The 12,617-nt window shown below is 42.0% G+C and overlaps 1 protein-coding gene across 1 annotated transcript; it reads right to left on the reverse strand.

Moving 5' to 3' along the window:
- Positions 1-909: 909 nt before the first annotated feature.
- On the reverse strand, positions 910-12,617 carry LOC308291820 (atrial natriuretic peptide-converting enzyme-like; the record flags this gene model as incomplete). The annotated part of the gene is made up of 7 exons (XM_080733952.1): positions 12,411-12,617; positions 12,009-12,269; positions 6,891-7,184; positions 4,092-4,259; positions 3,261-3,392; positions 2,181-2,326; positions 910-1,122 (listed from the first exon to the last, which is right to left on the reverse strand). The coding sequence occupies exons 1-7, from the start codon at positions 12,499-12,501 to the stop codon at positions 910-912; spliced, it is 1,305 nt and encodes a 434-aa protein (XP_080590078.1). The 5' UTR covers positions 12,502-12,617.

The raw sequence follows: 12,617 nt of genomic DNA on the forward strand, positions 1-12,617 counted from the left end.
TCTCTCCAGTTACAGTAACAGTTACAGTAGTCTAGGTCAACTCTCTCCAGTTACAGTAACAGTTACAGTGACAGTAGTCTAGGTCAACTCCCTACAGTTACAGTTACAGTTACAGTAGTCTAGGTCAACTCTCTCCAGTTACAGTTACAGTTACAGTAGTGTAGGTCAACTCTCTCCAGTTACAGTAACAGTTACAGTGACAGTAGTCTAGGTCAACTCCCTACAGTTACAGTTACAGTTACAGTAGTCTAGGTCAACTCTCTCCAGTTACAGTTACAGTAGTGTAGGTCAACTCTCTCCAGTTACAGTAACAGTTACAGTGACAGTAGTCTAGGTCAACTCCCTACAGTTACAGTTACAGTTACAGTAGTCTAGGTCAACTCTCTACAGTTACAGTTACAGTTACAGTAGTCTAGGTCAACTCTCTCCAGTTACAGTAACAGTTACAGTGACAGTAGTCTAGGTCAACTCCCTACAGTTACAGTTACAGTTACAGTAGTCTAGGTCAACTCTCTCCAGTTACAGTTACAGTTGCAGTTACAGTAGTCTAGGTCAACTCCCTACAGTTACAGTTACAGTAGTCTAGGTCAACTCCCTAAAGTTACAGTTACAGTAGTCTAGATCAACTCCCTAAAGTTACAGTTACAGTAGTCTAGATCAACTCCCTAAAGTTACAGTTACAGTAGTCTAGGTCAACTCTCTCCAGTTACAGTTACAGTAGTCTAGGTCAACTCTCTCCAGTTACAGTTACAGTAGTGTAGGCATGAGAAGAGAAGAGGGCGTTAATTATTTTGCCAGATCAGAGGTGGTCAACAACTATTTGTTTTTTTGTGACATTTCTAAGATGATGAAATGAGGACAGAATGACCTTAACGTGGAGTTGGAGGTTGAGGTCAGGGTCGATTGCGCTCAGGGGTCTTCATATAACGATACAAATTCATATGTATCGTAATCATCAACACCATACATGGTGTTATTAATCCAGTCCCCATACATGTGGACATTGGCGTAGACACCAGGCTTGTTCTTCTCACCACACGTTGCAGTCCCCCAGCTCACCAAACCAGCCACATAGTGAATCCCATCCAATCCTTTACACATCAGAGGTCCACCTGAATCACCCTGGAAGGACAGTATGGATGTTTAATACAGAGAGGTGATGGTAAGATACCATCACATTAATCAGCGATCGAGACACTACAGGTGAATAGGGTAAAAAAAAATAACTAATAGCTACCACAATGAAACTTTTCCAGTTGATTACTTACATCAAGACTAAGAATCTTTGAATTACAAGTTTTCTGAAATGATATGTGATTACTTACATCAAGACTAAGACTCTTTGAATTACAAGTTTTCTGTTTGTAATTGTTTGGATATATGCAAATTAGACATTATATGTGCTAATAATACCCAATTTGCACACTTTTCAGGTACATAAATCTGAAGATTGGATAATGCCAGGTTTAAAACTATTGTTTTCTTTTCTTGACATATAAGAGACACAAACTAATTACAGAGGGGATATCTCTTTTTATCACTCCATAAATCATAAAATAGTGTCAACAGGCATAAAAAAACTATTTTCGCCATGTTTTTAGGAATAAAATGTGATGTAAATCAGGCTATGAATGATATATCAACAAACACTTCTGTAAAGATCTTCATGATATAGATAAGAATAAAACTGGAAGGTTTGGTGTATGTGGGTGCAACTGAAGTGGAGATCTTTGTACCGAAGTATGAGGAAAAACTCATTTTGAGAAACGGCCTTTAAAGATCAGACACACCCCCATCCTAACCAATTTTAACTTCAATTCAATTTAATCATGTTAGATTCATCAAAACCACCCGTCCTTGGTTCTGGTGACTCATACTGCCCTCCTAATACGTGAGGGGGCCATGTTTCTTTGATTCATCTTTTATTTATTTTTTATTGTCTATATATATATATATCTATATTATATAAAAGAAATATATGAAAACAAATGCTGTTAACTCGGCACCTTCACGTATGAAATGAACAGCTATATGTGTATTTTGAATGTTTATTTTGCATTAGTTTGAAAGAGGACATGGGGTGATGTTTATAACATCTCTGAAGGTGTTTGTAACATCTCTGAAGGTGTATACTGCTGATGGCAGCATTCTTTTTTTCCTTGTTGTTACTAGTCACTCACTGTGCAGGCGTCAACTCCTCTCTCTATGTCTCCTGCACAGATCATGGTATTGTCCAGTCGTCCTGCGTAGGCAGCATCACAGCTCTCCCTAGAGATCAGGGGAATGTGGGCATCAAACAGCTTACTGGAACTTTTTGTTTCTTCTCCTGGGGGTCAAGAACACAGAAAGACAATATCAATCTAAAGTTTCACTTTCCACTGGTAAATGAATTAATAGCATATAGAAGAATAGACAGTAAAGAGCCCAAATGCATCAATGGCACATGACACAAACTGTTCGTGAAGGCAATGGGTTTAGAAAAGTGTGAACCTTCTCTAAACTGTCTGTGGCATCAGGTTGATTCAGACCAGTGCTAATGTATAGTTAGATACATACCATGTTTAGAGTGGTAATTGATTCAGACCAGTGCTAATGTATAGTTAGATACATACCATGTTTAGTATGGTAATTGATTCAGACCAGTGCTAATGTGTAGTTAGATACATACCATGGTTAGTGTAGTAATTGATTCAGATCAGTGATAATCAGGGACGTGCTGGGCACCTGATTCAGCCCGGGAAAAAGAGTTGGAGGGGCCCTCATTGAGTGCTGCTACTCAAAGATTTGCCATTTCAGATCATGACAAGTGACAAGCCAGTGGGCCAATTACTGTACATGAGTTATATTTCGACGTTGTCGGGTGGAAACCTTGTATGTCCAAAACTGTTTGTTTTGCATTTATCATTTAAAAAATGATTTAAACTAGTGAAAACAGCAGATCTACAAGCACACAACGCCTCGCACCGCGAGGCATTGTGTGCTTGTAGATCTGCTGTCTAGCTGCTTGTAGATCTGCTTGTAGATCTGCTGTCGGCCTTATATGATGAAGCAGCTAGGGCTTTGCTTTGCGAAAAAATGTATAAATTTGAAACTTTTAGAAACCGCCCAGCCCCCAAAATGGAACGAAGGCCGACATTTATTATTATTTTTTCCTAATGGCCGGCCTGGACCGGACGGGAATGAACCGGTCGTTCGGGAGTTGTCCCGCTTTTCCCAATGGCCAGCACGTCCCTGGTGATAATGTGTAGTTAGATACATACGAGTGCGGCCCCATCCAGAAAGCACACAGTCCATGCCATCAGGGAAGAGCTGGTTCGGCAGACAGGCAGTTTTAACATAGCGACTTTCCACGGCACACAGAGGACTGTGGATGGCCTTCAGTTGAAGTAAAGCTGACACGCAGAATGGTACATTATTAGCATCTCTGATGAGCATACATCTCATTTATTAAATGATATAATTACATTACAACAAGCCAATGTTGAACAACGTTGCATACTTTCTCCACAGTTATGTCAATACATTCAGAATGCTAACTGGCTTGACAGTTAATCATGTTGTGTCAGTGACATTAAGTTCATGTCCTCACCAATGTCATTACTAACAGCCGATAGACTACCATCAGGTAACTTTGATTGCCTGTAAGACTTGTGAATGATGTCTTTCGCCACAGGGATGATCTGGTCATTCTTTCCATGTTCTGTATAGTCCGTATGATCCAATCTCCCCACGACCACCTGCATCTCCATATTACTGTTACTGTAGAAACACGCAGTCATTCATTAAGACCACCTGCATCTCCATAGAACTGTTACTGTAGAAACAACCAGAATTCATTAAGACCACCTGCATCTCCTTGGAACTCAAGTACTCTACAGATCATTGGCAAGACAGTAGATTTCCAGTGGATATGCAGAACATTGAGCTTGTAGATCAGCTATTTTTGCTATTTTTATGACCTTCTCTGACTTTGGTCTAGTTTAAATCTACAAGCTAAATCCGCCCATGCCTAAGGTTGCCTGTTCCCTATACCGTAAGAAAACAGTAATTTAGTGCCCCTTACATGCAGTGACCAGCAGTGAGGACCCAACAGGATGCAATGAGGACGCCTCCACATGCATGTTTGAACGGTTCCTCTGAGCCTTTGGTTCTGCGCTGCAGGGACACCTGCCAGGGATGATCCCCAGGACGAGACAGCCTTCCTCTGGCAAGCTTGGCTGTATCAGGAGGATCAGGTTTTCCACACTTGGAGAACAGGTCTGGACCAGATGGAGACATAGCATGAGATTATGTTGTGGTCAGATGGACAATAACAATAATGTATTATTTAATTGTTCTATGGGGTGGCAGTGGCTCAGGAGGTAGAGCAGCCGCTTGGGAACCGGGAGGTTCACAGTTCGATCCCAGGCTCCCCACGAGAGTCAATGTCAAAATGTCTATGCGTGAGTGAGTGTGTGGGTTAATGTAATGCTCAATGTAAAGGGCCTTGGATAAAGGTGCTATATAAATAGTAAATACATGCACCATTTTTACCATTTATATATTGCACTTGTAGGCCTAACGTATCACATTTAGCCATTAACCATATTGAAGCCAAGGGGTCATTTCTCAGGTTATTCTAAAAGGCCTAAAAACTAGTCTTCTGCAGGAAAAGAGACAAAGACTCTTACAACAGAAAGCCTTTAATCAACTCCTCACAAAATCTCCTTACACAACATGCTCTAGACCCCTGGGAGATGGAGTCTGTCCCTGTTACAATGCTCTAGACCCCTGGGAGATGGAGTCTGTCCTGTTACAATGCTCTAGACCCCTGGGAGATGGAGTCTGTCCTGTTACAATGCTCTAGACCCCTGGGAGATGGAGTCTGTCCTGTTACAATGCTCTAGACCCCTGGGAGATGGAGTATGTCCCCGTTACAATGCTCTAGACCCCTGGGAGATGGAGTCTGTCCTGTTACAATGCTCTAGACCCCTGGGAGATGGAGTCTGTCCTGTTACAATGCTCTAGACCCCTGGGAGATGGAGAATGTCCCCGTTACAATGCTCTAGACCCCTGGGAGATGGAGAATGTCCCCGTTACAATGCTCTAGACCCCTGGGAGATGGAGTCTGTCCTGTTACAATGCTCTAGACCCCTGGGAGATGGAGTCTGTCCTGTTACAATGCTCTAGACCCCTGGGAGATGGAGTATGTCCCCGTTACAATGCTCTAGACCCCTGGGAGATGGAGTATGTCCCCGTTACAATGCTCTAGACCCCTGGGAGATGGAGTCTGTCCTGTTACAATGCTCTAGACCCCTGGGAGATGTAGTCTGTCCCTGTTACAATGCTCTAGACCCCTGGGAGATGGAGTATGTCCCCGTTACAATGCTCTAGACCCCTGGGAGATGGAGTATGTCCTGTTACAATGCTCTAGACCCCTGGGAGATGTAGTCTGTCCTGTTACAATGCTCTAGACCCCTGGGAGATGGAGTCTGTCCTGTTACAATGCTCTAGACCCCTGGGAGATGGAGTCTGTCCCTGTTACAATGCTCTAGACCCCTGGGAGATGGAGTCTGTCCCTGTTACAATGCTCTAGACCTCTGGGAGATGGAGTCTGTTCTGTTACAATGCTCTAGACCCCTGGGAGATAGATTGCTGAGGTGGAGTGACACACCTACCATCAGATCCCAGTACTTGCTGCATCCAAGCTGTGCTACTCATACGCTTGGGTGTATACTCATACACCCATGCTCAGGTGCCACACGGCTGCCAGAATCTATATTATTGCGACCGTATGTCACAGTTTACTATGAAACCTGGCAGATCAGGTCAGTGGGTCAGTGGGTAACGCCACAATGTCTATTATTATTAGAATTCTCTCATACTGGTATGCTAACCAGAGCATGCAGATTTGATGGGGCGATAAAGTATCACTATCTGCACCGTTTAAGGTTGGGAATGGGGTCCGGCAGGGGGGGGGGGGGGATTCTCTCCCCTGCCTTCTTCAATATTTACATGAATGACCTCTCTGTACAGCTTAGTAACTCTAGAATGGGATGTGTGCTTGGTAACACTCTGATTAATCATTTCATGTATGCTGATGATTTCGCCATTCGGTCTCCTAGCAGCACTGGGTTCCAACAGCTACTGAATATATGTTCAGATTATTAGCAAATCAAGACTGCAGACTATCATCACCTGGATCTCCATATATGAAGATCACGACACTGACCTCATGAAACCCTTGATATCCATAAATGGACTTCTGACATAAACAAGACCCTTTTACGGTCTTGTGTGGGATGCTACTTTTAGACAGGGTGTTTAACTGTACTGTACTACTTTGTATTGTATTGACTATACTTGTACTGTTCTCAATTTTTGTCAAATAAAATATTCAATCATTCAAAGACTGCTATCATCACCTAGATCTCCATATATGGAGCTGGTCAATACCTCTACATCTGACCTCACAGACTCCATATATGGATATAGCTGACCTGTTCTGACATCACAGTGATGACTCGACCAGCTCAGCAGAAGGGTATGTATACATGCCAAAGAAGCCATGTGAGCTTCTCTTCCTTATGGCGTCTTACTGTATTATATACAAATATATGTTTTTACATAAACAGATAAATAATATGAATTTGAGGCCAGACTAAAACATGGGGGAAGGACAGAAGATGTTCACTGTTCCTTTGTTTTGGTAGAAGGGATGTTATAGAACACTAAAACGGACTAGAACAGACATACGGACATACAGATAGAGATAGAACATGAGATGGTGCAGACAGACAGACAGACAGACAGACAGACAGACAGACAGACAGACAGACAGACAGACAGACAGACAGACAGACAGACAGACAGTATAGATTAGTGTTGTTGTTGAAGTCATTGTTTGTTACCTGAACAGATCACCTCCAGTCTGTCCCCAGATTCAACAGGCTGCATTTTTCCACATTCACTCAGTGTAGATTCAGAACCATTACAGGAAGATGTAATCCACCATACAGGTTGACGTTTAGAACCATGACTCCATTTAGTGTGAGCAGCAGAGCCACAGTCGAGCTGTTTACAAACAACAGATGATGACTTCAGGTTCCAGTTAGATGTAAGATCAGCCGTTGGTCTCCACTCTCTCTGGTGTTTCACTTCCAGTGTACCAGCACAGTGACTGGTTCCTCCCACCAACCTGACAGCTGTACAGAGACAACAGAACATGTGGTAAAAAAGTAAAGCCTTGTTCATGAAACCTCACCCAGTGTGAAGGGGAGCGACATAACAGTGCAGTTACAGGTGGTCAGATGTATTGTAGATGTTTGGATTATGTTCCCCCTAGCCTAAAATATAGAAGCTGAGGTTCAAGTGGTTTATAATCAGAGTCAGATTGTCCTTATATCTTTAATGCAATCATCAAAGTTGCACAAGCACCACTGAAATCGGAGAGTTTTTAATCGCCTGGTAGAGACACAATTACAAGATATGATTAAACTTCCATAATGCAAAAAAATAAAAACAACAGCCACTAAATCCTCAATAATTTTCATAGAACACATCATAGTGAATTCAAGTAGTTTAGAGACCAGAGTTTTGAGTATGGCACGATAAACGCCATTATCGCTGATAACACTGTTGCAAGCATGCAACTTGTAGCTTTTCGGCGAAAATCGCCATTTTTAATCCAAATTGGTCATCGTGCAGATCTGTTAAAAAATGTTGGATGGGTCAGGGGATGTTGTGTTGTCAGAGCAGCAATGAGAAGAGGAGTGTTTATTTCTTATTCACGGATCCGTCCGTTTTGTCTGTAGAATAGTGTTGAAGGTGGATCGGGTCGTTTTATTTTTTAACAAACAAGCGCTCCCTTCTCTTGCATGTGATGTCAACTGCAGGCAGCGCTCAGCACAACACAGCCACTGTGAGCCACAAAGCAGAGAATTCAAAGCATTCGCAAAGTTGTTGTAGTGTGGTCGCGTAGTACTGTAGTTGTGGAGTGACTGTGGACTTCTTATGGTTAGCTTAGCTACATGCTACTAACGCTGTGCTAGTGCCGTTCCTTCTGCCTACAGTAGATAATGAGGCTCGGCTGAGACAATTAAGTCACAAAAAGTCAGCAAGGAGAATCCACTAAATAAATCATCTGCGATTTAAAACACTGTTTCATTTTGGGTTTCCTACATTTCATTTTTAATTATTTCAAAACATTTTCAAAAAACATTCCCTACCAAAAAAGCTTAACATTTCATGATTTAAAAAAAATGTAAAAGATTTTTCTAATTTCATGAATAAATAAAATACAAATGATCTTAGAAAACAAATAGGCCTATTTAAGAAGTAGAGAAAATAGCCGATCTACAAGCTCACAGCACGCATTGGCCGGGTTTCCCAAAGCGAAGTCGTACCGCGATCGTAAGAGCCCGTAGTAGGACACTCCGGTACGACGGCGAAGCTGTTTCCCAAACGCGCCTCTCTCAAAACCGGCTACGCATGCCCTTAGGCTGGCCAGAGCCTTGTATTATAGAGTTCTGCCAACACTGCCCCCATGTGAACGGAGACGATGCAACTCTGCACCGACTCTCCTTGAATGGCTCTGGGTCCTGATTGATCCCCACAACCAGCTGCGCTCGCAAATGAATTTCAGCTGTTGTGTGATTGTACTCGCCCCGCGAGAAAGAAGTAGAAAACAATGCTGAAAATTAACAAACTTGTTGGTAGGCTAACTGACCACACAGACCCCTTGTTTTTATTTTAAACTCTACTTGGAAGATTTAACGGCTGCACAAAATAGCCTAGTTGTTTTAATTTTAAACTACGACTTAACTGTTCGTCTAAATCATCTTAAATATTTATATAAGCTACCATGAGACTATATTATAGAGCTTTTATTTTCAAAGTGAGTCCGGGGACCCCAAGGGGTCCTTGATATGTGGCGATGCACTTAAACGGGAGTCGAACCCGAGGCTTTGACTCATCAGTCTAACATACAGTCCGCCAAGCCAACAGCGGTGGCAACAAGGTTGAAGTAGGAACCAAATGAACCCTCATCATGCGTGTAACTCAGAGAGTGTACTGTACAATTAAATGGTCCCATTTGTACATGCACGTAGCAGGCTACATACCCAAGATGAGGGTCCATTTGGTTCATATAACTTCCTAACTAAATACAACAGCCCTGCCAAGAAAATTCAGCGCTCGATTGACGCGATGGCTTGTGTGTTGGACTGACAAGTGGAAACTCCGGGTTCTATCCCCGCTTCCGTGCAGTATTATATATCATTTAGCTGGGGACCCCCAAGGGTCCCCGGACCACACTTTGAGAACCAATGGGGAGCTCTTCATTTTTATGTAAGTATTTTGTGTTGTGGTGCGCTCTCTCAAGCAACCCAACAGATGCATAACATAACAAATATATAGTTCATCTTTTTTTTTCTTTCTTTTTTCCCCCTCACTATATTAGGCCTACTTATTTTTATAGCAGGTGTGTAGCCTAAGCTAGCTATACTCTGCCATCCACTTGACTTAGATCGATTTTTTATATACTTTTATAGTTATACTTATAGTGATCAGCTTCACTACAAAGGGTTTAAGGGCGCCCCAGGGCACCTTTAAAAAAAACCTTCGTAAGACAGGTCTGCGTGATTGACAGGAGCCTTTACAGGTTCTTCTACGATCGTTTTGGAGACCAAGCGATGGGTTTGCTGAAGTCATTCGGAAGGTGCGCTCACCCGTCATAGCAGCCCATTTGGTTCCCTTGTACACTCTCGACCGGTTTCCCGAAAGCCGTCGTAGCCTGCGGAAGCTCTTGATTGACAGGAGCCTTCATAACAGTTTTGCTGCTACGATGGCCTTACGACCATCCTAAAGCTTAAGATCGCTTTGGGAAACCCGGCCATTGTGTCTGTCTATGCCTGTATATTAAAGACAAGTCCCTAAATATTAGGATATTCCTATAACTATCTGTAGGCTATATTATATTTCTATTGTAGATTTAATTTTCTTCATTATATCTAGAACAATCGGTGGTAGGCAACAAGTCCAATTTTGCTACATGTATTGTAAATGAGTAAGTCACTGTTTAACCGACCCGACCGCAAATTCACACGACCCGACCGCAAAGGGTCCACAATTTAGCGCCGCGCTGCACGCACCGCACATTTTAACCCCAGAAAATGCGAACAGCCCCAAATGCCTTGGGGCTGTAAGCATGTCTGGTTTGGTTGTGTTGTGTTGCTGACCAAGGTAAATAGGAGGTAAATACATCAACGCCCCTTTCGCTATCTCGCAATTTAACCGGCAGATTCGTCGCACCATGGGTGCCAAACTGCAGCCGGAAGTTCGGTAGAATGCACTGGAGTCAGTGGAAGACTGTGGAGCAGCCTGGGAGCAGCTCATGAATAAACACTATTTCTGAACAATTGACACCTTTATAACATACTCAGCTCAGGAAAATAAAAGAAGGCATGTCACAATTATTTTTCTGCTGTGTTGATTTTCAATGTGTGCACTCTGTCATTTTATAGCAGTATCTAAAGAGCACAAAGTATGTTTCTAAACATGCCAAGTATCGAGAGACTATCCACCGTTTCCTGTCTGGGAACCAAATCTCGCGATACTTTGGAGACAGAAATGATTATTATTTACTGTTGTTATTATTATTTAATTATGTACTGTGCACATCGAAAAGCAAGTGATTTAAAAAAATACCTGTGATATGTTTTCTTTTATATACCTGAACAGATTATAAGACAAAGGTCTCAGTCGTTCTTAAATAGTGTTTCTTCCAGGTTTGTTCATGAGCTGATCTAGCCGGTTCCATCAGTGTCACGTATTTCATCGCACTTCCGGTGTGAGTTCTGACACCCATGGGGAGCGTCAGCGAGCGTCATGGCCGGTCCCGGCGGTCACGTGGTTTCCCTTCCTTCTTTTTTAACTTCCTTGTTGCTGACCAGGAAGAGTCACATGGTATCATAGTAAACATCGCCCTCTAGGCTTGTATTTGAAAACCTACTTTTAACTGCTTGTTTCAACAACGCACCTGGTCATTAATACCTGGCAGTTAATTATTCGGTAGCTTCTGCCAGGGTTTTCAGTGTTTTACCGTGTCCGTGCGGACATGACCGTGAATGTGTTGGAATTCACCCAGATAGGAAAGAATATTTCTCTGGCTGTTGTAGTTTCATCTAGTGTCCACTAAACAGCGTGCAAATGAAATATGGGCGCTGTGGAAACCTAGAACCAGAGATGATCTCATTTCCCTGCAGAAGAAGAAGTTGAACTGGATGGAGAAGTGCTTTTCATTTCCGGGTTATCTTTGCCTGCATCGGTCTCCTAGCAACCGAGGATCGTTCTCTCAGTAACAAACAGTAATATTAATATATTATATTATATATATATATATATATATATATATATATATATATATATATATATATATATATATATATAAGCGTATTCATATATATTAACACGCTTACATTAAAAAGATCAAAAGATCGTTCTCTCAGTAACGAACAATGATATTAATACGCTTACATTAAAAAGATCAAAAGACGGAGAGCTCCGACCTCGGTGGATCTCCGTTTTCGGCACTAAATGTTTTAATAGAAAGACGTTTTTTAATTGAATAGAGGTCACTATCAGAGGATTTATGGGACCTGAAGTGACCTGTTAATGCCACCATGAGGCTGATTTGAAACATTCAACGATTAACCTCTGGGAGAGACCCTGTCTTGTGTGTATGTATGGATGTATTGTGTTACTGTGTTACTGTATGTAATGTAATGTCATGTAATGTATTGTTCTGTGTTTGCTCAATATGGACCCTCTCTAAAATGAGATGCTACATCTCAAGGGGTTTATCCTTCAATAAAAAAAGGTCATAATAATAATTTGGGGTGGCAGTTCTTCCTTCGCCTACTGGGAACATTGTAGAGTTGTGACTGGGCAGTGGGCCCTAACTGGCCCGGCACAACTAATTAGCATACATTTTAGGCCTGATAAAGATCTTAATTGAATGAAATACTCACGGTGAAGATCAACACTGACTCCAGGTGAACTGACTGTAGCGATGTTGTTCTTTGCCTGACAGATGTATATTCCACTGTCACTGGGTTGGATGTTAGAGATGTTAAATATCTCTTTCTGTGCCACTATAGTCTTGTCTTTGAAAATAACATAATTCTGGATTGGTGGATTTGATTCACTGCTGCTGCAGGTGAAAGTGACATAGCTTCCTTTGACAAAATCTTCTGGTGGACTTACTGCCAAAAGGACGTTCTTAGGACCATCTATTGGAGAAACATTTATGTCACTTTAAAAGCACTCTTTTTGACACACAAAAAAAACGTGCTTCAACAAATTATGCAGTTCTGTTGCTGTCTGTAAAGGAAAAGTAGAAAAAAAGAAGGCAAAAAGTTTAGCTGACTTACACTGAACATCTAGATGGTGAGGTAATGATCTCTGTGTGTTTGTTGGCTGACAGGTGTAGTTTCCAGAGTCTGCAGAAGACACATTGACCATCACCAGCTGAGGACCAGTGGAGATATTACTTTTATGTCTGTACCAGGTGTAGTCTACTGGTGGGCTGGCATCACTGCTGCAGGTCAGAATCACTTTTCTTCCCTCAACAACTTCTC

The sequence above is a fragment of the Nannobrachium achirus genome (assembly GCF_963921795.1).
Source record: "Nannobrachium achirus genome assembly, chromosome: 9".
In the NCBI taxonomy this organism is placed as follows: Eukaryota; Metazoa; Chordata; class Actinopteri; order Myctophiformes; family Myctophidae; genus Nannobrachium; species Nannobrachium achirus.